Source organism: Sardina pilchardus, chromosome 8 (genome assembly GCF_963854185.1).
Source record: "Sardina pilchardus chromosome 8, fSarPil1.1, whole genome shotgun sequence".
Lineage (NCBI taxonomy): Eukaryota > Metazoa > Chordata > Actinopteri > Clupeiformes > Clupeidae > Sardina > Sardina pilchardus.
In genome coordinates, this window is record NC_085001.1 from 7,985,222 (window position 1) to 8,010,611 (window position 25,390).

The 25,390-nt window shown below is 42.5% G+C and overlaps 1 protein-coding gene and 2 long non-coding RNA genes across 3 annotated transcripts in view; 2 read left to right on the forward strand and 1 right to left on the reverse strand.

Annotated features, from left to right (window-relative positions):
- The window catches only part of LOC134088565 (uncharacterized), a 31,128-nt gene extending 28,221 nt beyond the window's left edge, over window positions 1-2,907 (forward strand). Inside the window, exon 4 of the long non-coding RNA XR_009939978.1 lies at window positions 1,491-2,907. This is a non-coding gene — a long non-coding RNA (uncharacterized LOC134088565). The remainder of the gene's footprint in view (window positions 1-1,490) is intronic.
- stc1 (stanniocalcin 1) lies at window positions 1,413-9,161 on the reverse strand. The gene is made up of 4 exons (XM_062542573.1): window positions 9,047-9,161; window positions 2,779-2,921; window positions 2,231-2,442; window positions 1,413-1,746 (listed from the first exon to the last, which is right to left on the reverse strand). Exons 1-4 carry the CDS (start codon window positions 9,159-9,161, stop codon window positions 1,452-1,454), a joined length of 765 nt encoding a protein of 254 aa, XP_062398557.1. The 3' UTR covers window positions 1,413-1,451.
- LOC134088564 (uncharacterized) lies at window positions 3,680-24,434 on the forward strand. Its single transcript, XR_009939977.1, has 5 exons — window positions 3,680-4,225; window positions 4,781-4,879; window positions 15,223-15,396; window positions 23,090-23,287; window positions 23,500-24,434. It is a non-coding gene; the product is annotated as an uncharacterized LOC134088564 (long non-coding RNA).
- The last annotated feature ends 956 nt before the right edge of the window (window positions 24,435-25,390 follow it).

Here is a 25,390-nt window from a genome sequence, read left to right on the forward strand (position 1 = left end):
ATGAAGGGTCATGTAGCTTTCCTAGCCTTACCTAGCATATGACTAGAGCTAGGTGCACATAAGATTCTCATCACACACTGGTGTTTGATGAGATGCGGCATTAAAAAGTATAATGTGTTTTCAAACATGGATTCTTCTCTGTCTGTTTCATATGGCATTGGAGTTGTCATCAGGTTTCTCTTCTGCTTTTTCTTTCTTTCTTTCCTTTTTTTTGGTTTTTCTAATAGATTCCTGCATAAAAGTTGTTAGGATACTTAATGATCAAGTGTTTTTTTTTTTTTTTTTTTTAAAGAGAGCTTTCACACAAAAAGGTAATCCCTAATTTAATAGCCTGAAGTATTAAAGATATTAGCTCATAAATAAATATTACACTCTGTATTATTACAGCACATGCCAACAATTTCACATCACCAGTAGATCCATTACATACTGAACGTATTTTAGCTGTAATTTTCAAAACAAAACAAAAAAATATTATATGCCAGTTGTATGCTATAGGATTACTTTATATTTTAAGTTAATTGTATACGTGTCTCATTGCAAGTAACATAATTACACCTTTGATTGCTCACATCTGTAGATTTGTGCACTTGTATGGCGACCATGACCTATAGATATAGAGATTTCTTTTTTTGTGCTTGGTGATTGAGAGGTGGAAGGACTCAAAGTTTCAAAGACATGATGATAATATGTTACAAAGTTTGCAGCACTAACACCAAAGAATTGCATCGAGGTTGGGAGAAAGGTAACAAAACCGCCATACAGTAAAATAACATGAACATAAACAGTAATCTCTGTGATTCTAAAGAGGGTGTAAAATCAGAGTGTTAAACAGCACCCTACAGGGTAGAAAGTACCTGCCCCAGTCTAAAACATGTCACCGCTGTGCACTCATTGGCACGCACATGTTGAGAGACTTTGATAGTTACCTAATTATTTATTCACTGTTTCTTTAAGACTGCAAGACAGACATTTTTTTTTTCTACCAGCTTATGAAAACAGAAACTTTGCATACCTATGGAATGCCAAAGAATTGCTGCCATTTGGGTGCCCTCTCTGCTAAACAGACAGGATTTCTGTTCTATCAATCTGAAGTGCAAGCGTTCTTCTTTCACCATCTTCTTAATCATCAATCAATCAAGTAGTGATTTATACCGAAATATACCTGACCCCGAATCTGACCCCCCTCCCAAAGGTGTCGTTTTTTTCCCTTACATGGAAGGGAGCGATTAGACTGGACACCAAGGGGAGGAGACCACTGTTTGCCTTACTGTGATGTGTTATCTGCATTAAGTATATGTTCATGTTTGTGTGTGTGTGTGTGTGTATGTGTGTGTGTGTGTGTGTGCGTTTGTGTCTAAATGGCTGTGTGTTTTCTGTTGCATTTTGATGGTTGATTTTTTTTTGTCATGTAGCAGAGAGAGAGAGAGAGAGAGAGAGAGAGAGAGAGATTAAGAACTGTCACCGTTGCTGTGTTTCTTCCCAAACAGGCTAGCAGAGTCCCTGTTGCGCAGGCTGGGCTGGCTCTTGTAAATCGGGGGCCCCACGGCCCACCTCCAGCCCCCCCGCGCCTCCATGCCCGTGGGCACGGCTGGGTCTGAGGAGACGGACGGGCACGGTTTGCTCTGGAGCAGCTGGAAGAGCATGGCGATCTCCGGCCCCAGGCGGGTCACCAGGCTGGCCCGCAACAGGTCCACTGTCTCCTCATCACACTCCATCAGGCTTTGCAGAAGCTTTCCATAGAACCTGACGGAACAGGGAGAAGTGGGGAAATTATTACTCTGATCCAGTCCAGAGTTTTTCTCTTTTTTTTTTTTTGAGCCCATGCTCTAAACCGACAACTCAAGAGCCATGAGGAGCAATGAACTGCAGACTCCATGTTGAAGCACAGACAACATTGTCTTCAGAGTATCATCATCATCATAATCATCAAGGTCATCATCAACATCAACATCTCTCACTACCTACTGTTTATTTACCCCTCCTTATTACAGCTGTGGCACAAGACTTTCATTATACTGCAAAGTATATGTGACAATAAACTTGAACTTGAACTTGAACATTATCTTCATCATCATCATCAGCATCACTATCATCACTATCATCATCAACAACATTATCTTCATAATCATCATCACTACCACCATCATCAACAACATTATCTTCATCATTATCATCCTCATCATCATCATCATCACCACTCTCATCATCATCACGGTCAGCTCTTTACCTGTTGGGGAAGTGGCTGGGGAGCTGGGCCACCTCAGCGATGGCGTCTGGGTTGGAGCGCGCCACGGTGCAGATGTCCAGCTTACTGTAGCACTCCTCCTGCACCTCCGAGATCATGCGCTGAAACGTTGAGCACCGCCGCACTGTCAGGAAGACCTTCGACGTAATTCCATTTGCGATACACTTTAGGCTCTCCTTCACAAAGGCCTTGCCCTGCAGGAATGTTGATGAGAGTCATGTTATCACACTGAAAGAACCCTGTCACTCACGAGCCCGCCTGCTATCATAACTATAGACTATATGAAATCTGACAAATACACGTCCATAAACTTGACGAGCTGTTGACGGCCCATATCATTGAAACATTGGAGTAGATAAAGTCCAAGTAATGGTGCCTCTAGCCATACGATTTAGCAATAATAAAGGGCAAAGTAAAGGCAATCTAAATATAGCCTTTTCACTCGTTTTACCCCCACTGGTAGCACCACTGAGTTGGAGCCAGGCCAAGATTTAAATGGCCATGTTGCCTTCCTATGTCCACACACCTACCTGAGTGTCAAATTTGGCCGCGCTGTAGAGGAAGGACTTGCAGATGTCATGCATGCCATCTGTGTCACACGTGGAGTTCTCCAGACAGGCGAAGGCGCCACAGCCCACCTGAAGGGCACTGTTCAGACAGCGAGCTACGTCTGCTGCAGAAGGGGGAGGAGGGGAGGAGGGGAGGAGGGGAGGGAAACAACATTAATGCCACGCAAAACCACCCCCATCCAACATGCCTGGAAAAAAAGAAAAATATAAAGCAAGGACACAAACAAATGTACACAAATATGTACACAAATATATACATTAATTTATGCATATAGCACAAGGTTGCATGTAAATACATGTTTGTTCTGTGGCAAGAGTTGGGAAAAAGTATGTGTCAAGTAATTAAGTTAAATAATACGTAAAGCTAAATGACCTAATAGGAAATTCCAAGTCACTTCGTTCCAAGACACTATTTTTAAAAAACAAATAACAGCTAGCTTGACTGGCCACTGAACACCTTAAACATTTAAAGACTTGGGCAAAGTTTTGGATAATTGCTGTACATTTTCCTCATTGGCCACCAGTTTTATGGGTATTCCACTGTTTCTGGTTCTTGGAACTGAGTTTGTGACCCATTGAACCAAAAATACCAGCAGGTCTCCTGAGGCTCCAGTGGCAGGCTAGGAGATGTCTGCCCTGTAGATGCCCTGCAGAGTGTGGCACTGGGGGTGGATGTGTGTGTGGGTGGGTGTTTGAGTGTGTGTGTGTGTGTGTGTGTGTGTGTGTGTGTGTGTGTGTGTGTGTGTGTGTGTGTGTGTGTGTGTGTGTGTGTGTGTGTGTGTGTGTGTGTGTGTGTGTGTGTGTGTGTGTTTGTGTGTGTGCGTGCGTGTTAGGAGCATACAGTGAGAGAGAATGATGGGGGGTAGGGTGTGTGTGTGTGTGTGTCTGTGTGTGTGTGTGTGTAGATGATGTGTGCCACACAGGATTGGGTTCTGCTGACTGCTGTGTTTGGCATGAGATTCACTGTTTCCATTATTCTCACATGTGACAAGACAATAACGCCCCGCTCAACGAGACGAGCGAGCACGCCAAAACCACCAGCAGCGCCCCACACCACCAGAGACTATAAACACTTAGCAGAACATGCTTGTTCCCAGCGTCAGGTCTGGTCTGAGCCTCGCTCCTCAGAGAGAGAGAGAGAGAGAGAGAGAGTGAGAGAAAGTGTGTGTGTGTGTGTGTGAGAGAGAGAGAGCGAGCGAGAGAGAGTTTAAATGGGAGTTGTGTGAGAGACATAACCACAGAACTATTGTTCTGACTGGGTCTATTTTTTTTCCCTCTTCAAAATTTGTCAAGCTCCAGTGCCAACAGATCTGGCAAGATCCAGCGATCTGAAATAACCAGAAAACCCCTTCAGTGATACCCTGTGAATACCTCCATTGTGCAATGAGACGAGACTTCAAAAACGGACGTGAGTTCAAAATAAGTGCGCAGCTGACGTAATTTGTAATTTGTAAAGCAAATTGAATGCATTTTCCCGACAGTCAGCACAGAGGAGTACTGATATGTGACCTATATTGCGTGATGATGAAAGCTGGGGCTCATCACGATACCAGGAATGGGGAAACACCACCGAATGAGCAAACTGAAATCCAATTCACTATTGATCTGACATCCAATGGTGGCTATTGTCACGAGTCAAGTGCATTGGTCATGTAAAATACTGACATGACATGACATTCAGAAGAGACGATCCCGGACAAAAGTAGTGAAAGTGTTGCTTTTGAGCAAACTAGAAGTCATGAGAAGAGGATATCACCTTTTAAAATAGGACTATAGATTTTAATATTTAATAATATATAGTATTTGTGTATACACTAAGCCACAGTTTACACTCATGGCTTTCTCTCTCTGTTATATCCATCTTTCAGATAGCTTGCGCTCAGGTGTAGTGGGGTGTCAGACATGGCTGCCGGGGTCATGCACTGTGTCTAATGATCAATGCCTTGTTGTCTCTCCAACACAGAGACCTGTACAGTCAGGCCGACTCTCGTTGGGAAAGTGTGTCAGGCCGGTGCCGAGTCCCTCATTACCCTGCGCTCCCAAGCCACACCTGATACGATCAGTAAGTCATCTGCATGAATTGGCTATCAGCACCAGCAATCTCCCACAGAGAGAAATGCCATAGCTGATTCAGACCACACAGATACGGACTTGTCCTTTCCCAGACACCCAAACGTTTTTGGAGAGTGGGAGAGCAAATAAATTAATCTCTTAGTGTCTGCGGCATCATCGCCACCTGACAAGCATGTCTTTGTCTAACACCCTGAAATAGGCTTCATTTGACCTGGGTAAGCCACTGAAGCCGTTATGTTCAACGAAACCAAAAACGTGGCCTATTCTTTTGTGTAAATGGGTGTCAGGGTAAGGGTGCTATGTGGACATGTGCCTACCAGCCTTGGCTTGGCACGTCATAGATGGTTTTGGCACACAGTTGTTATTAGAAGATTTTATATAGGTCCCCTACAGGCAGAAGGTCTTGCACACGTATCTATCCCTTAGCTGTGGTCATTTACTGACAGGTCCAAGTACAAGGTGGGTAAGTTGTACATAAAATAGGGTTGCATCACAATGTGGTATCATAATGATTGGTTATTTAGTTGCCAACTCACTGGACATGGACAGACATTCACTGCTGACTGGGAGGTTTCATCATGATTGCATTTTTGGATTAACTGGACTCTGCACAATATACTTCTGAAGTTCGCCTACAAAAAAGCCACCATCTTTGCCCAAATAAGGAGATCCGGTAACTTGAGATTTTTTCAATGGGAAAATAACATGGGGATTTTGAATTTTCGCACCTGTTAAACTCTCACGGGATGAAGAAATTGGAAATGCAGACGTTTTGCGCTACAAAGTTTTGTCCTCTGCCTTCAAGTGGATACTGTGATCTTCAGTAGGTGAAGAAGGCACAATTTGATCTTTGCTACCCCAGAGCTAATTTACAATGCAACTTGCCATAGGTAGTTAGCTTCAATTAACACCTGGAACTCCTTATATGGGCAAAGATGGCAGCTTTGGATCCTATTTGTAGGCGAACTTCAGAGGTCTATGGCAATCAGTGAGCCCAGCGGTCACCTCACTATTGAACCAACCATTATGGCTACAGTACTGTCATATTAAATTATCTACATTTAATGGCTAGAGATCATGGCTACTGAGCTCAGTGAGTGTATGGAGAAGGAATTCCAGACATCAAAGAGAGAAAGAAAACGTAACCTAACGTCACGTTTAGGTAATGTCATGTATGCTCTTTTGATAGTCTTTGACTATGAGTGCGTGGATTTATTCTACAAACTAAGACTTTTACATGATGACAACCTTCTCTCTGAGAACCTAGTTCTTCCAGGTTGCATAGTGAAGGCCTTTCATCTGCACTTGTCTGAGCACCACGGAAGGGCCTTTTCTGGTTCTCCTGTAGCCTTATCATGAAGTACCAAAGCCATATCTGGCCAAGAAACAGCAGTTCTGTACAAACAGTAAGCTTTTTTGTAGTTGTATTACCTCTGCCAAGGAGGTAATGTTTTTTTTAGCGCAGTTTGCTTGTTTTTAAGTAAATATGCAAAAACCACCACCCTGAATTTCTTGAGACTTTGTAGAAAGGTGTAGCACGGACCAAGTCTATTCAATTTAAAGTGGATCCGAGCTGCCGGCCAGATCATCTCATCTCACTTTTCCTAACATAGCGTTATTCGGCATGCAAACTTTAGGCCAGGGGGAGTTCTGCTATTTTTTGCGCCCTTAACGTTTGATGTTTCTGGATTGGGAATCATTTGAAATCATCACAGTGTGGCTGCAGTGTTCTTGATGGATAGTTAATTTACATTGACATTAGGCCTAGAATATCCCTTCTCTCCTCACCCTGGTGGACTTGGGGAAAGTTTGACTTACTAGCCAGCTCCACTCGACACCACATCCTTGTGTAGCCATGCAGCCAGTATCTTGCTGCACACATTAAATTAGACTCAATGTCCTCAGCCCTTCCCATTAGCTATGGGTATCATGACAACACATCACGCCATGATCACAGTGGCAGTATCAACACTATGGTACAAATGGGATGTAGCAAACTCTAACTCTGTATCGAGGACAGTGGCTTATGTGGGAAATTATATAGATTGGACAGAGGTGTCAGCCAAGTGACTTTACTGTGACTTATTTATTTTTTTGTAGTTAGGGTAGACAGAAGAGGGCAGTGCCCATTGACTTGGATGAGAAAAGCTTGTGCTTTTTGAAGGTCCATCCATTTAAGAAAAAAAGTGTCCTAATAAAAGTTCAATTTAATTTGAGGTAATTGAATGGTAGGCAATGGAATAGTAGCCCTATGTTGTAGCTTAAAACTTTTTGATTCTCATTTCTCAATCTATCAAAGTAGCTCCTGTCTTTCCTGCAGACACAAATCCATGCAAATCCGTATTGCTCCAGGCAATTTGGCAAAATGCCAATCCACCTACAATGTCTAAAATCGCGGTGAACGAGGAGTTGGAGAATGACAATTCACCAATTTTTCAGTTTTATAGTCTCCTGGATCCACTGTAGTGCTGGCTTCTACCGCTTTGTTACTAAAGCACTGAGTCAGTACATGTTTCCCCGGCAACTAAGCACAACAGGAAGTTATGCAAATACCGTGTGGCGCTTAACAAAGGTTTAACGTCTACTGTCCACACAGGGCAGACTTGGGCGTGCAGAAGGCCACACACACACACACACACACACACACACACACACACACACACACACACACACACACACACACACACACACACACACACACACACACACACACACACAGAGAGAGAGAGAGAGAGAGAGAGAGAGAGAGAGAGAGAGAGAGAGAGAGAGAGAGAGAGAGAGAGAGAGAGAGAGAGAGAGAGAGAGAGAGAGAGAGGTGGTGGTGGGGGGGGGGGGGGGCTTATTTCACTTGTCTTGTGCATTCTTCTGCATTGGGGAATCATTTTTCCAACAATTTTTTTTTTTTTGTCCTGCATGTGCGCTGACATTTGACTGTTGGAATGGAATTGATAGTGTCATTCTCCCACTCCAACGCACCCACTGGCTAAAGCATAATATTCTCCACAAATTTTTGTTTCAGAAAACTCATTTCTTGACATGACGTATTGTCTGGTGTTAATATGTATCGATGTCTTAAAAACTGTTCAATCGCCTATATTCATACACCACCCAAATCTTCAGTGCCCCCTCCCCCACGACCTCCGAATGAATGAATGAACGTCAAGACGTGTGAGTGACAGCCTCTCACCCACGGTCATCTATATTGCATAGATATATTAATCTTATAGGTCTATAAGATGTTATGAGAGATACAGACTCAGTGTCACATTTCTCATCACATCGGGCAATTAGTAAATTCACTTTTTCTTATTGTACATCTTGAGTTAGGCTGTCTCCCAGGCATAGGGGACTGAAAGGAACTGCTGACATTACCGGTACTTTTGCATAGCCTACAGCCTAGAAAATAATATCTCCCTTGTCATCGCCTATTAACCATTACCACTATAGATCAGCGAGATCGAACGAGACAGAAGTACAATATTTGGCAATATAGCGGTTCAGCACACCGGCTCGAAGTCGATTTCGTCTTTCCGGCTCTGCCAACCAACCAGCCATCCATTAGAAACTCGCGCTAGAACACTTTTTCTGCGGCAATGAGTGCGGATACTCGCGGTTTCTTTGACTCTGTCATCTTACACTAAATCAGAATGGTAAGGATTGAGAATGAGCATAACAGCAGGTGTAAAGATGGTGTATTGTGATTTAATGCATAATGCATATGATGGCATTATAGCTGCAAAAGGGGTATAGGCTGTCGTTAAACATCTTGACTAATTTGCAGTCGCGCAGTCACCAACTGAGTGAGTACACGTTCTATACATCAATGTATGCAATCAAGCCTGTAACAACGTATGTCTTTGAGTGTATAGTGTAGGCGAGGTTTATTTCAATGGGGGATAATAAAAAGATATCACTCTTACTAACCAATTAGCCAGAAAGCGGTAAGTTAAATAGGCTACGTGCTGTAAGGGAACGCATAGGCGGCAGTGTGCTCCAGTAACTGTCCAAAAAACGCCGGCTGAATTGCAAGTCTATTCAGTCTTCATGTTCGGTCTGAAATTATTTGCATGGCTTACGCTTACGTCTCTTCTGGTCAATTTCATACAGTAAGAACATTTGTCACAAAAATGCATAGTCTTGATAAATATGTACTTACAAGGGCTGTTGGCGGAGAAACGCGTTCTCCTGGGCGAATAGGATTCATTCTGATCCAATTCATATGCAGATGCAATCAGCACTACAAGCAGAAAAAGTCCGGACCTCAGAGGCATTGCTCACAAAAATTACCGGTGCTCTGTAGAAACAAAAAAACGGAATCTTTCGGTGGTTTAGACTCTCTGAGAAAATGTGATGGATTTGGTCTGGAGTTTAGTCGAAGCGTGCTGTTGTCGTGAGCTTGCAATATTGATGAAACGTCGTTTTTACAAGTGTCATCAAGGGATGTGGTTTGGTCCCCGCCGGGCGATCAGCCCACCGATTTCTTCTGGCGTGCATGGCAGGAGCGCAGGTCGCAGTTTATATAGGGATGATCATCACTATCCGAGCCGCCTCCCAGCCCAATCACAACACAGCATGACAGTGTGACCGGCAGCCTTTAATTGACCATTTTCCACTCCATAAAAAAACCTTTCTAAAAACTTTGTTTTTCTTACGTACTCTCACCCTTGAACCATGTGATTTTATTGCACTCGGGGGTAAATCCAATTCACTCTACAACAGTTCATGCATGTACTAATTTTTTTTTTTTACCAACTTAAAGTGACTTGATCCATCGGTGGACAAGATGGTATTGTACTCTTTGGTAATTCAAATAGCATCTAAGTGGATAGTGTTCCATCACATATCCTGGTGGGGGTTTCTCGTTCAGCAGAATACGTAAGATAAATCTCTGCAACAGTGACCTGGTGTGCGCGCGTCATCTGCTAAAACATCATCTGACATGTCTAGTGGACAGTATATGTTTTGACATGACGTTTATTGAAAGACATGGTGACATTCTTTATCTGTGAATATAAACGTGTGTCATTCTTGCTAATGAGCCTTCAATGAGTTATTTTCTTTTTTTTGTGGGTCACCACATTAAAGAGAACTACAGTCTGCGCTTGAAAAAACATACCCGCATGTTGAAATGAACAGACTACATCTGGTCTTTGTTGACGTTGGCAAATGCGTGAAAGGATTTTCTTAACCTTTTTGTTTAAACTAGTAATCCGCGTTTTGTATTTCGGGGCTTCTTACTACACATCAGGTAGTCTCGTCATGAGCAAACTAGCGTTGTTAGTCAAATGTACTGTGCGCTTTGTGGATTGTCTCAAATGTCTTCCAAATAACATCTGAAGGTATTCAAATCTCTTGGGTTTTATCGCAATGGCATTTTGCTGAACCATGCTTCATAACAAAAGCATTGTTGGTGTTACATGCATCAAGTCTATAACATGGAGATAAACTTCAGCCCCTTTGACATAAATCATGTTGTGTAACGCCAAACACTGTTTACTTTATTATGTGCGTCTCCGCTCTTGTTCCCCAAGAGATGCACGTAGCCTACGCGCGCCTGCTGGAGTGGCTACTGCGCGTGGAGCGCGCAATACTGGAGCAGTCACGTTCAAACATCCGTAATGTGTTCTGTTCATCCATTCAAAACCTCGCCGTTATCAACTTCCAAGCACGTAATACGTCACGCTGAAACCTACCTACCTGACTTTTGAGATGTGGACATCACGTGGGATATCACGCATATTCAACATTCTACTGACGGATGACTCGCCATAAATAGTACATTTAAAGTAAAATAATATGATATTTATAATGATGTTATCATACATCTTAAATATTATCATACTAAGATCTCGCAAATGAAGTTGCAAACCGTTTGAATCTTGGAGAACTTCTTTGAAAGGGGATTTTTTTCCCTCTCAGTTCACTGCGCCTTGAGCTCATTGACCATCAGTCAACCTCTGCAGTTATCACTTTTTTTTGCAGACTACTGTTCACAGATCAGGTAGCTAAAAATATAATATTAACTCATTGCTGTCTAATAACTCTATTTATTTTGTGTAGTCATTCATTGTCAAATAGGATAAACACTCAGAATAACCATGGTGGTAACGTTTTGCTTTCATTCATTGTTCAGTAAGGTAAGATTTTCCATGGGGTAGCCTATAATTTGACAAGCTTGGAAATCACAAATGTAATGTTTGCTGGGATCAATCTGAACTTGTTCTATACTGTTGTTGCTGAGTCCTTCATTTTTCAGTTGGTATGGCCAAAAGTCTGGCATTGCCATTCCACTCATTTTCTCCTCCTTTTACAAGTTATAGACGGATAGACAGCCAGGGTCTGGATGTAGAACAGTAAGATCATGAAGGGATAATGAAAAGTCTGCCTGTCAGTATAGGGAAATAAATCTGGATACAAACAAGACCCCCATCCTGACTGTTTGAGCTGATCCATGCATGCAATCATGTTAAGACCTGCTTTGGATAAAAGTATTTTTTAGTCCCATTTGTGTACATTCACAGTAATGGTCTATGTTGTTCCCTTGGTACCTTTCAAACAGCTATAGGAAGTAGGCCTGTATGGCTCCTCTAAGTCTAGTCCTCAATGTGTTAATTGCATTACTCCCACTTTGTTAAAGTGAAATTAAACTGGCAGATGCATGTTTTTTTTTCTGTCTGTGGGGCAATAAATTTAGTGCCCCTCTTTGAGAACAAAACAGAAAAAAATCTCTTGCAGAGATCTATGTGCTCCCATCAACAACCTCCCACCCTCAGTGAGTTAAAAGTGAAATGTTTCAAAAAGCTTTTAAAGCTCAATTTTGTCATGATTGCTTTAGCGATGATGGTGCTATAACTCTGATTGGTTTCACCCCAAGTTGCTCTTACGAGCCAGGCAGACAATCAAATCTCCCCCCTTTGGCAGCTCGCTTCTCAACAGGGTAGTTTAAACATGTCAGCTCAGTATGCACTCACTCAAGTTTTTCCCAGGCTGCCCCTCTTTGAACAAGAAAGCTGACTCACCTTCCTATCATAGAAAAGCCTCGGAGTTTGTGGAAGTTTGGGTGGCCAAGTCGCCATGCTGTTAAAGCCATACATGCTGGGTTACCCCCCTTACGTTTATCTGTGCTTATCTGACAAAAGTTTTTCTACATTAAGAGACAATGAATAGGGTTGTTCTGCTACACCCTCATGTGTGGGTTACATAAACAACTTATGTTCACACTAGTCAGTTTTTGTTGCTGTGTGGAGTGACACATTTACACACACTATACATTTACATTTATAGATATTTCCAAAGCTTAGCTGTTGTCCAACGGGACACATATATTGCAAGGGATTTCACTGTCCCCGGTAAGTGCCTTGCTCAAGGGCACAACAGTGGAAGCCAGGAATTGAACTCACAACTTTCAGGCTACTGCACACAAATCCAACTCCTTAACCACTACACTACCACCGCCCGAGTCAGATCCTTATGTACAACATAGTAGCATCTTGTCATCACCTCTATATTGCATTTACGTCTTATACTGCTCTTTTAGGTCAGATTTGCTTTCTATATCAGGTTTTGATACGATAGTTGACCCAACAATAAACACTGAATTAAGGCATTCAATGCAAACTAGGCTTTTCAAGTTCCCGACACACAGAGGATGTGGGAAATGGCTTCATTTCAGCAGTGTGTCAGGTTCATAAGATGTATAGAACAGAAGTATGACTGTTTTTGATGTTGTTGTTGTCATTGTTCTTTTGAAGCCGTAGATGTGTGCTTGGAGTTCTATACAGTAAGAGTAACAGTAGATGCGATGGATTAAAGGGAACGTGTTGTATAACCCCAGCAGTGGTTTCTGTGGTTGCAGATGGCCCATAAGTTGAATTGTACTTGACTCCTTAGTGCTATAGCATATCAGCCAGAAAAACAGTGCTCTCCTTTGAGCCACCCCAACACCCAACACCCAACAAACACACACACACACACACACACACACACACACACACACACACACACACACACACACACACACACACACACACACACACACACACACACACACACACACACACACACACACACCACAAGGGAGCATTACATCTAGGGAGAATACATCTGTTTCTGCAGATGAGGGATTATGCATCCCTTTGTCAGTGTGAAGGGGGTAATTGAGCCCATTTTCTGCCAACAGGCAACAACAACAACAAAAAAAAAACGGGCGTGTTGTGTGTGTCTGTGTGTCTGTGTGTGTGGTGCACGAGAAAGGCAATGGGAGATGGGGCTGGGTTCAAAGAGCGGGCAAACCCCACTACAGAAGATGAGTGCTCACTCCACTGGCACAGCCGCACACGTGGCAGCTTGGCATCGTTTGCATTGAGTCAGTTTAACTGATTCTCAGATTACCCAGATACTTTGCATGCAGTCCTTTGCATAGCTGTCAGGGACCTATCGCATGGGGAGAGTCTCAATCATGTCCTCTGTGGTTAATCACTCAATGTCAAAAGCAGTTTTTTGTTCTCAAAAGAATAACTCGAGATTGTTTATTGTTTTAGGGTTATTGCTGTACATTAGCCATGACTAATACAGGCCACTGTAGTAGTAACGACGTAGGACTTAAATGCTTCCAATTCATTAGTTGTAATGCTCAGATTTAGAGGAAATATATGACACATGTGGTTATTTAACAAGCTGGTTAAATCATCCACTCTGGTTCACCAGCAACCATCTACAGTATGCCAAATTAATAATCACACTCACGTCTGTTTAACTCTGGGGACATGGCAGTGCAATACAGCTGCATAGAAATCTGTGTGCACATCAGACAGGGAGTTAGAGCTCTACATGAAGCAAACTATCTTCCTGGGCCATTTGAAAATAATTAAAAACGCAGCTCCACACAGACTGACATGGAGGCTTTACTTTACACGCAAAACACAGCAGTCATTGCCTGTGGCGTACTGTAAGCGCTTGCAGAGTTACTCAGCAGAAAGACTCAGAGCAGACGAGGAAAGAGACAGAGCATAGAGTAGGGCAGGGATGAAGGCAGGGGCCCTTCCATGCAGTAAATATCTGTAGGTCTCCATAACTGTGGATGTTAGCAGAGATTAAAGGTGTTCACACAGGAGCTGTTATCAGTGGCCACAACAACATGTGATACCCCTGTTCACTGCTAATTCTTGTCACACATGCATGGCATTAAGCTAGAGAATTTGTGAAATGTGTGAACCAACATTTCAGATCCCTTTTGAGGGACGAGAAATTCATAGTACAGTACAGCAGGTGATTATTATTATTACTATTATTGTTTTGTTTTTGCCAGTGTGCAACGCCAGGTAAGAATGCATGAGGTACTTGTAGTTATTATGCTGGCCACAAGAGGGACTTTGAGGAATGTCCAACCACAGGTAAATGATGCTCTGAGAATCTCCCAGTGAAAGAATCTATAAACGGTGTGGGAAAACACCTGATCTGGTTAGGCTGCAATTACAAAGAACCATATACATTCATAGCATGGGCTCTAGTTTTCATTTGCATACTTACATTTGTTCAGAAAAGGTTGAAAATGCAGGGTACCTGCTCTGGAAGATTAAGTTACCTTCCAAACCTTAAGAAATACAACCATTAAAAATTATACCCTTATTCCTAATGTTTGAGTTCAGCCTTTGATTTGCAGCCATCTTTGGAACCCTGGCCAAGAACAAGTCCCAGAACCAAGGGTATGCCAACAGCTTTAAATCCTTAATGTTGACTTGGTAGGGTTAATATAGCAAGACATGAATCTGGAATGCAGTTTTTGCAGCCGTGTAGTTTATATATTTCCCCCCAAAGTATAGGATTGATGTAGTCGAGCCATGTTATGGTCCACTCAAGCATATAACTGTATTTTTGGCCAGAAGCTTGGTGAAAAAGCCAAATGAACAAACATGAATCAGATCAAGGGGGCACTGCACTGCACTAGAGACTTACAGTAAGCCTTATTGACCTTTTTAGGTTTACTAGTTTACTTGACTCCTGGCAAATCTGAGTAATCTTTATTAGTGATGTTTTGGAGCTCTAGTGTGAAGACAGTTCATTTGTATTGATAAAACAGCATTTCATTTGTTCTAGACTCAATGGATGAATGACGTGTGAAGAAGAATATCCTTTTATAGGACAATAAAGACTCTGTCTATCTATCTATCTAGCTATCAATATAAAATAAATATTGGCCATAGCTGTGAAAAGTCATTTGATTCCGAGCACGTATTTTTGATGGTGAGGCGCTCTATCACATTACCGCTCGTTAACACTTCGGATGTCACTTAAGCTCTGGGCTGGCCTGATTTTTCCATTCTGTCCTCGCAGTGGCACTAACCTGGGATGACACCTCCGCCTATAGGCCGTGATGCGGACACGCCAGCGCTGACTGACGCCAAGGCGATGCCCACATCCTGACCCAGCTGTGGTGCGAGAAGCAGCAAGCCGAAGGATTCACACCCGGCTCCCGCTGAAAACTCTCCGCATTCCGGGTCAACCGAGGTGAGCTCCCACAGCGACTGACACGCAGTGACAAAAGGGCACCCCGACAGGCTGCCAAGTAGCTTTCAGTATCATCATTCCAAAATAATCCAAAGGCGAGGCAGAGGCCAGGAAGACAGGCACACTTGTGAGGATCACGTAACGTAATACAGGGGCTCAGTGATGCAAAAATATTGTTTCAGAAGCTCGAAACGCTGAAAGAACAACGATGACATGGTGCTACTGGCAATATGAGTTCCCTGAGGGAACATACATTCTATATTAACTGGATTAAGTTTTAATAAATGTGAACGTAAACAGTCAACTACTCATCATCTACAAGTGTATGATGGACTGTATGGCTCCTCTGTTACAACAACAGATGTGGTGACGTTTAAATGCAAATATTAAACTTCAACCCTGAAATCCTAACCCTCCTCTAGTATCAGTCCAATAAATTCTTACAGAAGTCATACAGAGGTCAGAACACAAGGCTGAAGAAAACTTCTTGACACTGCAATTGTGGATAAGGAATCGATCACTGATAATGTAAAATATGTGAACGGCATCTTCATAACTTAAGTTATATTCACAACATGAATTTGAATGACTACTCTCAAATTTAGGCAAAAAAGCTTACTTTACTACATTATCTTGAGGCTTTTATGCAGGATGGATTCACTTTGTTAATCCCCAAAGGGGTGCTAATTTGCTACCATGGGACCACATACAGCAACAGGGCAGCAGCATGACAATGGCAAGAACAGTACAATCACAATCACAATCAGTTTATGATGTGGCTTAGGATATGGCTGGCTCACCAAGACCATGGAGCAGCAATGAATAGCATGCTACCAACCGAGGTGGTCTTGTAGGAGTGGAGGTAGGATGGCTTTTCTGTGCTCCTGCCATCATATTACTGGCTTACCTGTGGGATTTCTTTCTCAAAGATAGGAGGGAGATACAAAGGTAGGCAGAAGTAGAGGAAACTGGTAGAGTGACGTGATTGGAGACATGAAAACTGCACCGTGTGGAGCTGCTCTGAGTTGCCCTGCTTCCTCACCTGCTACTGGTGTGGAGGCATACAGTAGTGTCGGGCTACCTGAGGGTTCCCTCCCTTAAGATAACACAGGAAGACAATGGAAAGGTAGGCATTACCGGAGGAAATCCCCACGTCTCTCTGCATGACAGTATGACGTCACACACATTAATCTAATGGTAATAGCATTCATTATGCCTTTAAAAAAAATGTCTCAAATAATTCAGTAACAATGGAAAATGCTGACTGGAAGAGTCCAGTCTCACTCCTACGTACTCCCATACATCCTTGCCTTTACCCTTAGTCACAAACAGGTGTCGAGAGACAGAGCAGAGCCCTGCTTTACTGCGGGAGGTAGACATGAGTCATGTTAGTGATTTCTTTCCCTTGATGCCTCCGTGCCTGGTATTCATGAAACCTATCCCAACCAGTTTGTACGAGCTCTCAATTAGAGCAGGGACTGTATTCTTCAAGGTACATCTCAAACTTAAGGGCAAATTCTGAGACAGCGGTGAGATGGATCAAAACCTACCCCTGCTGCCACGCGGGGATCGTAACTGAGAGCCAAAGGGCAGCCTTTTCTTACACTGAGTAATCAGGTGAACAAATAAAAGTCTTTTATAACTTTTCAAAATTGCCCCCATAAATATTGCCAGCTCATTGTTTCGTTATGAAAAACCACATGAGTTTTTTTCCCTGGTGTTACATCTAAGTAACCGCAATCCTTGGTTATTTTGATCTTTTATCGAGAGGTACTGACGTTGCTGTATGTTTCTACTCAAGGTGTATCTGATCTAATGGGTGTAGAAACACAATATTTGACAAATACAACTGTGAGCAGAAAAATTTGGAAATCAGATTTTTTTTAGAAAAAAACTCACAGCACTGAAACTATTGAGTCTAACCTCTTACACCGTCTTAAAGAGAAATACACTTTAACTTTTATTCTGTGAAGTCTTTGTCTCCAAGTCTCTCTAAAGCACTTTAAAGGAATACGCCACCCAAAAATGAAATTAAGCCAGTCTCGGTCACCCCCAGAGTTAGAACAGTGAAAAAAACCTGGTTAAAATCCATCCGGGCCTGTGATGAGGCCGAATATAGTTCCAAGTAAATATCTGCCCAGGTAATAACCTTGTTCGATTTTGCATTATGATGTCTACTCGTTTTGAACACATTGCTCCCAAGATATATTTAGAAAAAAATGTAGATGTCTCGGTCACTTTTTTGGAGGGCGTGCTAACTGACACCCTTCATTTACAGCAACTGTGCTAAGCTAAAGCTAAAAACGCTGCTCCCAAAGCAGGACAATGGCCGGACGGATTTTAACCGGTTTTTTTTCACTGTTCTAACTCCGGGGGTGACAGAGACTGGCTTAATTTCATTTTTGGGTGGCGTATTCCTTTAACTCTAGAGATCAATGTGCCATGTTGTTTTTATTCTACATTGATTGATTGAATTTGTTTATGATTATAATGCTGATTAAATTTAATTGTAGATTACAAAGGTCTTCATGAAGACCCTTTTTAGGACAAGTGGGTCACACTTCCATCTAATTACTGCTCAAACCTTGACTCACTTGGAAATGTTGTTGTTTTCCAAAGACAAGCAATTGAGGACTCTTTAACTAAAGAAAAAGAGCATAATTATTGTATCAGTGAAATGTTACTATTGCTCACCTTGTCATTGACTACACAATTATTTCACAATATTTCAAGTATGTTTCCATAGAAAACATTGACATTTCAGTGACTCCAAACTTCTAAATGAGCGGGTATAACAACTCTAATTTTTGATACATATTTTCTGTCATATCGCTGTCTCAGAATAAGATGCATGCGAGTATGTTTTTCTCCTATCTACTACCACACTATGTGGGGGATTTTCAGTTTACAACATTCAAATATGACCTATAAATAGCTAGCCTAGAAATCTAGACGCCCCTAGCGGCGTAATTTGGCTGGCGGGGCAGTCTAGGCACGATCCATAGAACCAGGGAGCTGAGAACCCGAAGCACCAGCGGGCCAATCACAGCGTGTATGGAGTCGGTGGGTGGGCTTAACATAAAGGTGACTGACATGCGACCAGAAGTTGTGACGGTAACGCATCCTGTTATTTGAAAACAAGAAGATGATTCGTTTAGCGTTATCCTATTGCGTGGAGAGGGAAGGTTACGCATCCTGCTACTTGAAAACAAGAAGATGATTCGTTTAGCGTTATCCTATTGCGGGGATGGAATTTGAAAGACAACTGTTTATCCCACCCCTCCGATTGAGCCCTGTCTACGGTGAGTGTCCAGACCCTACATCTTGATGTGGGTCTGGCTCGTCAGGCTAATAAATAGCAGCGGTATATGAAGAAATTGACATAATGTCAGAAACATAGGCAAATCACAAGCCCTATGCTGCCCAGATAGCGCCTAAAGTTAGCATGCTAACCAGTGAACTTCATATGCATAATTCATTGTACTCTCCGGTAGTGAGCGTCAAGAGGAGCTATATCAAATACGATGCAAGTCAATAAAAGAGATTTAGGTTATATGGTCTTCTGGGTCTCCACCGTCAACTTCAAGGCAATGCTGCCTAGAAGATGCAAGGGTTAAAATTAGGGTTAAGGTCAGGATTAGGGGCATTGAAGGCGATGGTTGGCAGCGTTGCCTTGACGTCGTGGGTGGCGCCCCAAAACACATCAAGCAGAAGAGTGCTGTCGTGGAAGTGGTGGTGCTTACAAGCCAATTGGAATACTATAGAATTATGTATGATATGACTACAAAATAGTTAAAATACATCATTTCAAAGGGAAATGTACTACTTTTAAAAAATAATAATAATTTAAAAATGTATAAAGAAATCAAGTATTTTGATCGATCACCCTCCCAAGAAGACGTTGAGCAGTTGCAAACTGCCATTGGTGGCTGACTCATGGCCAGGCTGGTTTGTGCGCCTTTGGAATAAGATGCAAATTACATACAGCCCTCAGCGAGTCACTGAAGTGATTCAGCGTCAGGAGAAGTCATTGCATAGCCATATGTCTGATCCGAAACTATGACACAAATTCCAGAAAGAGGGACCACTTCCAATCTAGTCAGGACATACAGACAGTCATACCACACTAATATGTTACAGTTTCAGGAAACACAGAAAAAAGTTTGGCTTAGCCTGTGTTGATTCACATGTGTTTTTGAGCTTTAGAGTGACAGGTGACACGTATCAATAGTGATATACAGTACTTCATGCATAGCTTGATACAACGTACCACTGGAAATGTTCAACAACTGGTTTGATGCTGAAGAAGGACATCTGGTACCACATACCACAAATACTGTCATGCAATGCATTCTATAAACTATGGAATTGTAGATGTTTCATTGATATGTATGACAACAACAAGTTGGTCATAATTCAAAACAGTATGAGGACTGAGGCTTTGAGAAACCACTACTGGTTTATACTTAAATCTGCAGGGACTGCCCTGATTTACTGGACTGGACACTCATTTCTGATAGATAATCTGGAAGACAGTGCAAGTCTGTCCTGTTAATCCAGACAGTAGCTGGTACCTGTGGCTACCTTTAACATGTACTGTAGGAGTATTTGATAGGACTGGTATTGCAGATTAAATAGACTGAAATAGACCTTGATTGAAAACCATTTAAAATGTGCTTTAAAAACGGACATACTATGTTGTTTGTCGTCTGCTGACCATGCTTCAACAGAAAGCTGCAATCTTTTCAGTGTCCATCTGCAACATACTCTGTGTGCCAACACTGTAGCACCACAGCAATATCCTGATGCATGAAGCTGTTTATGAACAGACTGCCGTGTGTACCTCAGATGTGACGTAGAAGAAAAGTTGTAAGGGCTGTACATTCTGCAACAAGGCTCTCCGCCGAACAGCCCAACTCCACAAGTTTATACATCTGATTGTCACGCACCCAGGGGATACAATGAAAACATGCTGGATTGTCTGTGTAACAGACATCATGATGACCAGATGCTTTTACATAAACGCAGGACTTGCATAAGCGTCACTTAGGCATTCCAGCCTCTGTAGACTGGTTAACCTCCTGCTCCATGACAAAGCAACCTAAGAATGAGATTTGCCATGGATAATTCAGAGTCATCAATCATGCAATACAAACAAGGGGGCCAACATCAGAGCAAACTGATGAGCTCCACTGTTTCTGTTAAAAGAAAGGAATACATTTATAATAGACTACGAATGTTGTCTCTTGGATAACGAATTCCAGTGATCTCGAGAAGCAAGTGTGTGCGTTTGTGTATGTGTGTGTGTGTGCGTGCGTGTGTTTGTGTGCGTATGGTACTACACGTGAGAATTCTTAAGCACGCCATTTATAACATTCCACGGACAAAATCATGGTTTTCTAGATCCCATAGATGATATTATTAGAAATCTCAGAGCAACACGACATTCATTCCTCTTAAATTAAGAACTGCGGGCTCAAAGTGACTCTGATTCAGCAATGCCACACATGTTATGCAGGCTTTTACATGCACTTAAGATTCATGGTTTTGTTTATGACCATATTAACCCACACAGTCTATCACACTCCATGACAAATGTAACTATTTTATACCATCACACACACCCATGCAACAAACAACATAAAACAAATCTGAATATGGCCATGGTTCCCACAGTAAAAAACACTGCCAATCAATAAACATGAACGTGAATGTTAACATTTCTTAAAAAAAAGAAAAAAGTAGGGAAAAAACACTCAAATTCTAATGATATCAAGGCTCAAAGATACGGTCTATTATTATAATCCAATAGGCTGCACTTTGGTCAGATTTAGCGGATTTCTCTTCTCGGTCCCCTACAGTAGCTGCCTGTTTAGTGTTTGTGCCAAGATAATTCTGCTGTTTGCACACAGGCTGCCTCTTTGAGCAGTACTGTACATGGAGACAAATGCCTTTGTTCGCTTCCATGCCTTTATGCAAGTGATGACAGCTCCACCAGTTGATAAGGCCTTGTATTCCTGGGTGAACCAATATTTTCTGCAGTGAAAAAAAACAACAACCTCATGTGATATGTTTTAGTGATTTAAAATTCACTGACGATTGACATAATGCTAAATAGAAGTGATCTGTTAATGGCAACCGATTAAAGAACTCCTTTTCTAACGACTTCAGCAACTGATGGAAACTAAGATGGAAAACAGAATCTGTGTGGAGTTTCTAAGTGAGAGATACATGTAGGGTCAGGGATAAGTGATGTGGCTCTGCATATTATGAATCTACCGGACATTAAGCAGCTGTGTCTTATGTCATGCACTGTTTACGATGTGTTTATTTTCCACTGAGAAATGTATGCGCACTTTGGAATTTTATAATTAAGTTGAGATGCCAGAATAAATAAATAAATAAATACATACATACAGACAAATATATAATAATAATTCTTGGCTTGGTGAACTCCAGAGAGTTCAAGAAAGATCCTTGACAGGCAGATTTGCATGCGTGCTGGTTGTCACCGGCTGCGTTTTGGACAGACGTGGGGCACATCTGAGACACAGATGAGTGTCATCCCGTGTGGTGCGAAGAGAATCGGATTGAAATATTGCTTGGAGCACTTGAGGAAATGTTCCCCGTGTTTAGGCTGTGCAGTGAGCAGAGTCACAAGCTCCCTTGACAAATTTCAGCAGGTTCAGCAGGGCACTTACTCAAAAATCTATTTTGTGACCATGATGCACCTGTTTAACAGAGCATAGAACAAGGGGGGAAAAAAGCCCTAAAACTCTTCCAACAGACTTGGTGGTATGATAAAAAACCCCAAACAACTTCACTGGACAGTTGGTTTGCTAGTTTATTTGAATCTCACTTAACTGGGAATTTCAATGATCCCATTACAGAGTTAAAGCGGAATTGATTATCCCAATCTGAAAGGCCAAACACATGAGTAAACGCTCGCGTGCATAAATGAGGGGTCTCGGGCTAAGAATAGCGCGTCTTCGGGAATGGATTTGATCACGCTTTGCTGCCTATCCAGTTTCCCAGACTGTGATGAAGTGTGCTCGTCCCCTTGTTGCCGTCTAAGCCCTGTTCTCTATCCCTTGTGCACTTGGGTCACTGTAGGTCTGCATGACTCCAGGGTCCCCTTGCGATGCGAGGGGTGGTTTTTTTTCCAGCAAGCCTCCCCCTGCTGTGTGCTATACACGTTTATCCCTACAGCTCGACCTTATTGGAAACATCTTGGATTTTTATGTTGAACTGCATTAGGAGCCAAATGGCAAAAATGAGCTTTGCTGCGTCGCGTGAGCCGCTTGGCCTTGGGAGACAGATTGCGTTGTGTTTGAAGTGTATTAAACTATTAAGTGCAAACAAATCCCCCCAGGGAACCTGTCTCTTGGGGAAGCATTTAATGTAGTTAGACATCACGGGGAGAGACCAGGCTGTGGCTCTGATGTCTGTGGAACTTCACATAGTGCACAGAAGCAACAGAGCTTCGGAAAAAAAAGCTAAATAAGTTAAGATGAGGAAAGTGAAATAAATACTTCAAGACCCCCACATTTGCATTTGTCAAACTCAAATGGGATTTCACTGAAATCCGCTACATTTTAAACTGAAAAACTCTTCAACCAGCTCTAGAGTATTGAATTTCCCAGTCCAGCTTAACTCGATCATAATTAACAATGAGCTATTGACTTTTATTAAGAGTCCTGCAGTTGGAAACAAAGAAGTTCAACATTTTAGATGAATTTCCACGAGGATGTCATGGTGAACAAGACTCCGCTATCAGGCAGTGTAATCAGAGAGAAAGATTGTCCCATCTACTGAGTGCTGACAAACCACAACCTTAGTCATCATGCAGTCACAGAGTGAAAATAATGAGGATCATTTCTCAAGAGGCAAGGTCAGTCCGCCTGCCCCCCCAACCCCCCCCCCCCACCCACCCCTCCACCCGCTCTCCCTCTGACACACACACTCATACAGACATATGTACACCTTTGACCTGTGACTGAGTATGTGAACAAGCTGTACCTAGCCTGTCAGGTCCCGCATAAATGTCCCCTCTCTCCCTCTCTCTCTCTCTCTCTCTCCCTCGCTCCCTCTCTCTCCCTACAGCCATCTGGTTTCACTTCAGATCCATCTGGATCCGTCTCCAGCCCAGGAATTTCAGGAATACGTTTTGGAGCCATGCCCACATCCGTTCACACAGACTAGTGTTTTCAATTACACTACTTTAAATGTCTCTGAAGAGCTCGTGGCTCTAAGCTGTTTGTGTGTGTGTGTGTGTGTGTGTGTGTGTGTGTGTGTGTTTGTGTGTGTGTGTGTGTGTGTGTGTTTTACAGAGGAAGGGAACAGGGATGGCGGGTGTTTTGAGGTGGCGGGGGGGCGGTTGGTGATGCTAAATGCTACTTCTCGGCTTGGCAAAAAAAAAAAAAAATAGCAGAGCGAAGTGACAAAGCTCCCTGACTCAGTGCGTGCATTCGGTCTGAGTCCCCCTGGTCCTGGCTTTTGCACGCCCCACAGGAGCTGTTGAGTTGGATGGCGGTTTGTCGGTCCCACAGGCCCTGTCACCCTGTGCCAACCCAACAGCCACAAATTCCATCATCCAGTTAGGTCCAAACCTCACCATCGCACCACCACTCATCGCCACACAGACAGGCACAATGGGATCAGAAGTCTCTCGGCCCTGGGCCGGCACCATATCGATGGCTCATAGTTAAACTGGAGGCTTTTTTTTTTTTGACGTGGGGAGGGAATAAAAACTTGAAAGCATGTTCTGTGGTTAGTTTACAGAGACCGGGCTGAATGCTGGTCTGACGCGTCACGCTTGAAGGGTGTGGGCGACTGTGATGTTATCCACAGTGGGACGTATGGACACACATCTATGTAATGAATCAGTTTGGACCGCATTGGGTCTGATTAATCTGTGGCGTCGAGGGAACCTTAATTTAGACCGTACTCTGTGTGATTATCACGTGGGCCACAGCCTCAAATACCCAATAAAATAAAAATCTGTGAACTTCAGCTGCAAATAAACCTCTTTTAACATATTTTTCAAAATGACAATGTGTTTTTACTCAAATGGTATATTTGCTCAGACATTATTGAACTTTGTAAGGCACAATGATCACAACAGAGTGACTTTTTAAATGGTGGCTGTTGAGTCAGTGTAATTTTAACTTTATGAATTTATATGTGTATATGCTATGCAGGTGTTCATTGAGGCATTTTTGTGAATACAGAATTAGATAGCATATTTGGGATGCCAAAAACCACTGCTGAGCCTTCTGGAGGTGTTGTGGGCCTAATTCAATGAAACACGAAGGAAGGTGCCTGCATGATAACCCAAGTAAATGGTCTTCGTGGCCCTTTTGTTGATGACTTCTTTGCCCACAAAGGTTGATTTGTTAGTGATTTTGTTTTTGACAGTAAACAGGCTTGGTTGTCGATTGGCCGCTGTTTAAAATCCACTACCTAACTTCACATCCTTCCAGTGTATTTGGAAATTTGTGGCCGATGTTATTAGATCCGCTTGATGTAAATAATGTGTGGTAATGAGTAGAGCAAAGTCAGTGAGTATTACAAGCCGAGTTTCAGATACACTTCTGCACTGGCTGCAGAAAAAAAAACAGTTGCCATTTTATCAAATAACAAGCAATTCATTTTGTAATATCTTAGGTAATCCACACAGATATTGGTCAATAATTAGTTTCCGCCGTGTGCATAGCTACCAGGCTGTGTGGATATCACATGGCGAAAACAGGCCTCGATAGCAACATTTGCTCATTTAGTGACACGTTGCACGGCACAATGAAGCAGAAATCAGTTGAGTAATTTGGAGCGTTTTAGTGAACATCTTGAGAATGATTCTTAGAAGTTTCATGGAAAGGGTGTCACTTTAAACTAATTAATGCACGGAGAAACTCCACATCTGTGCACAGACCCGCTGGTGCTTGTGTGTAGCATGAAGTTGCGTAGGAGCAAAATGTTTTGACCAGTTGATTAA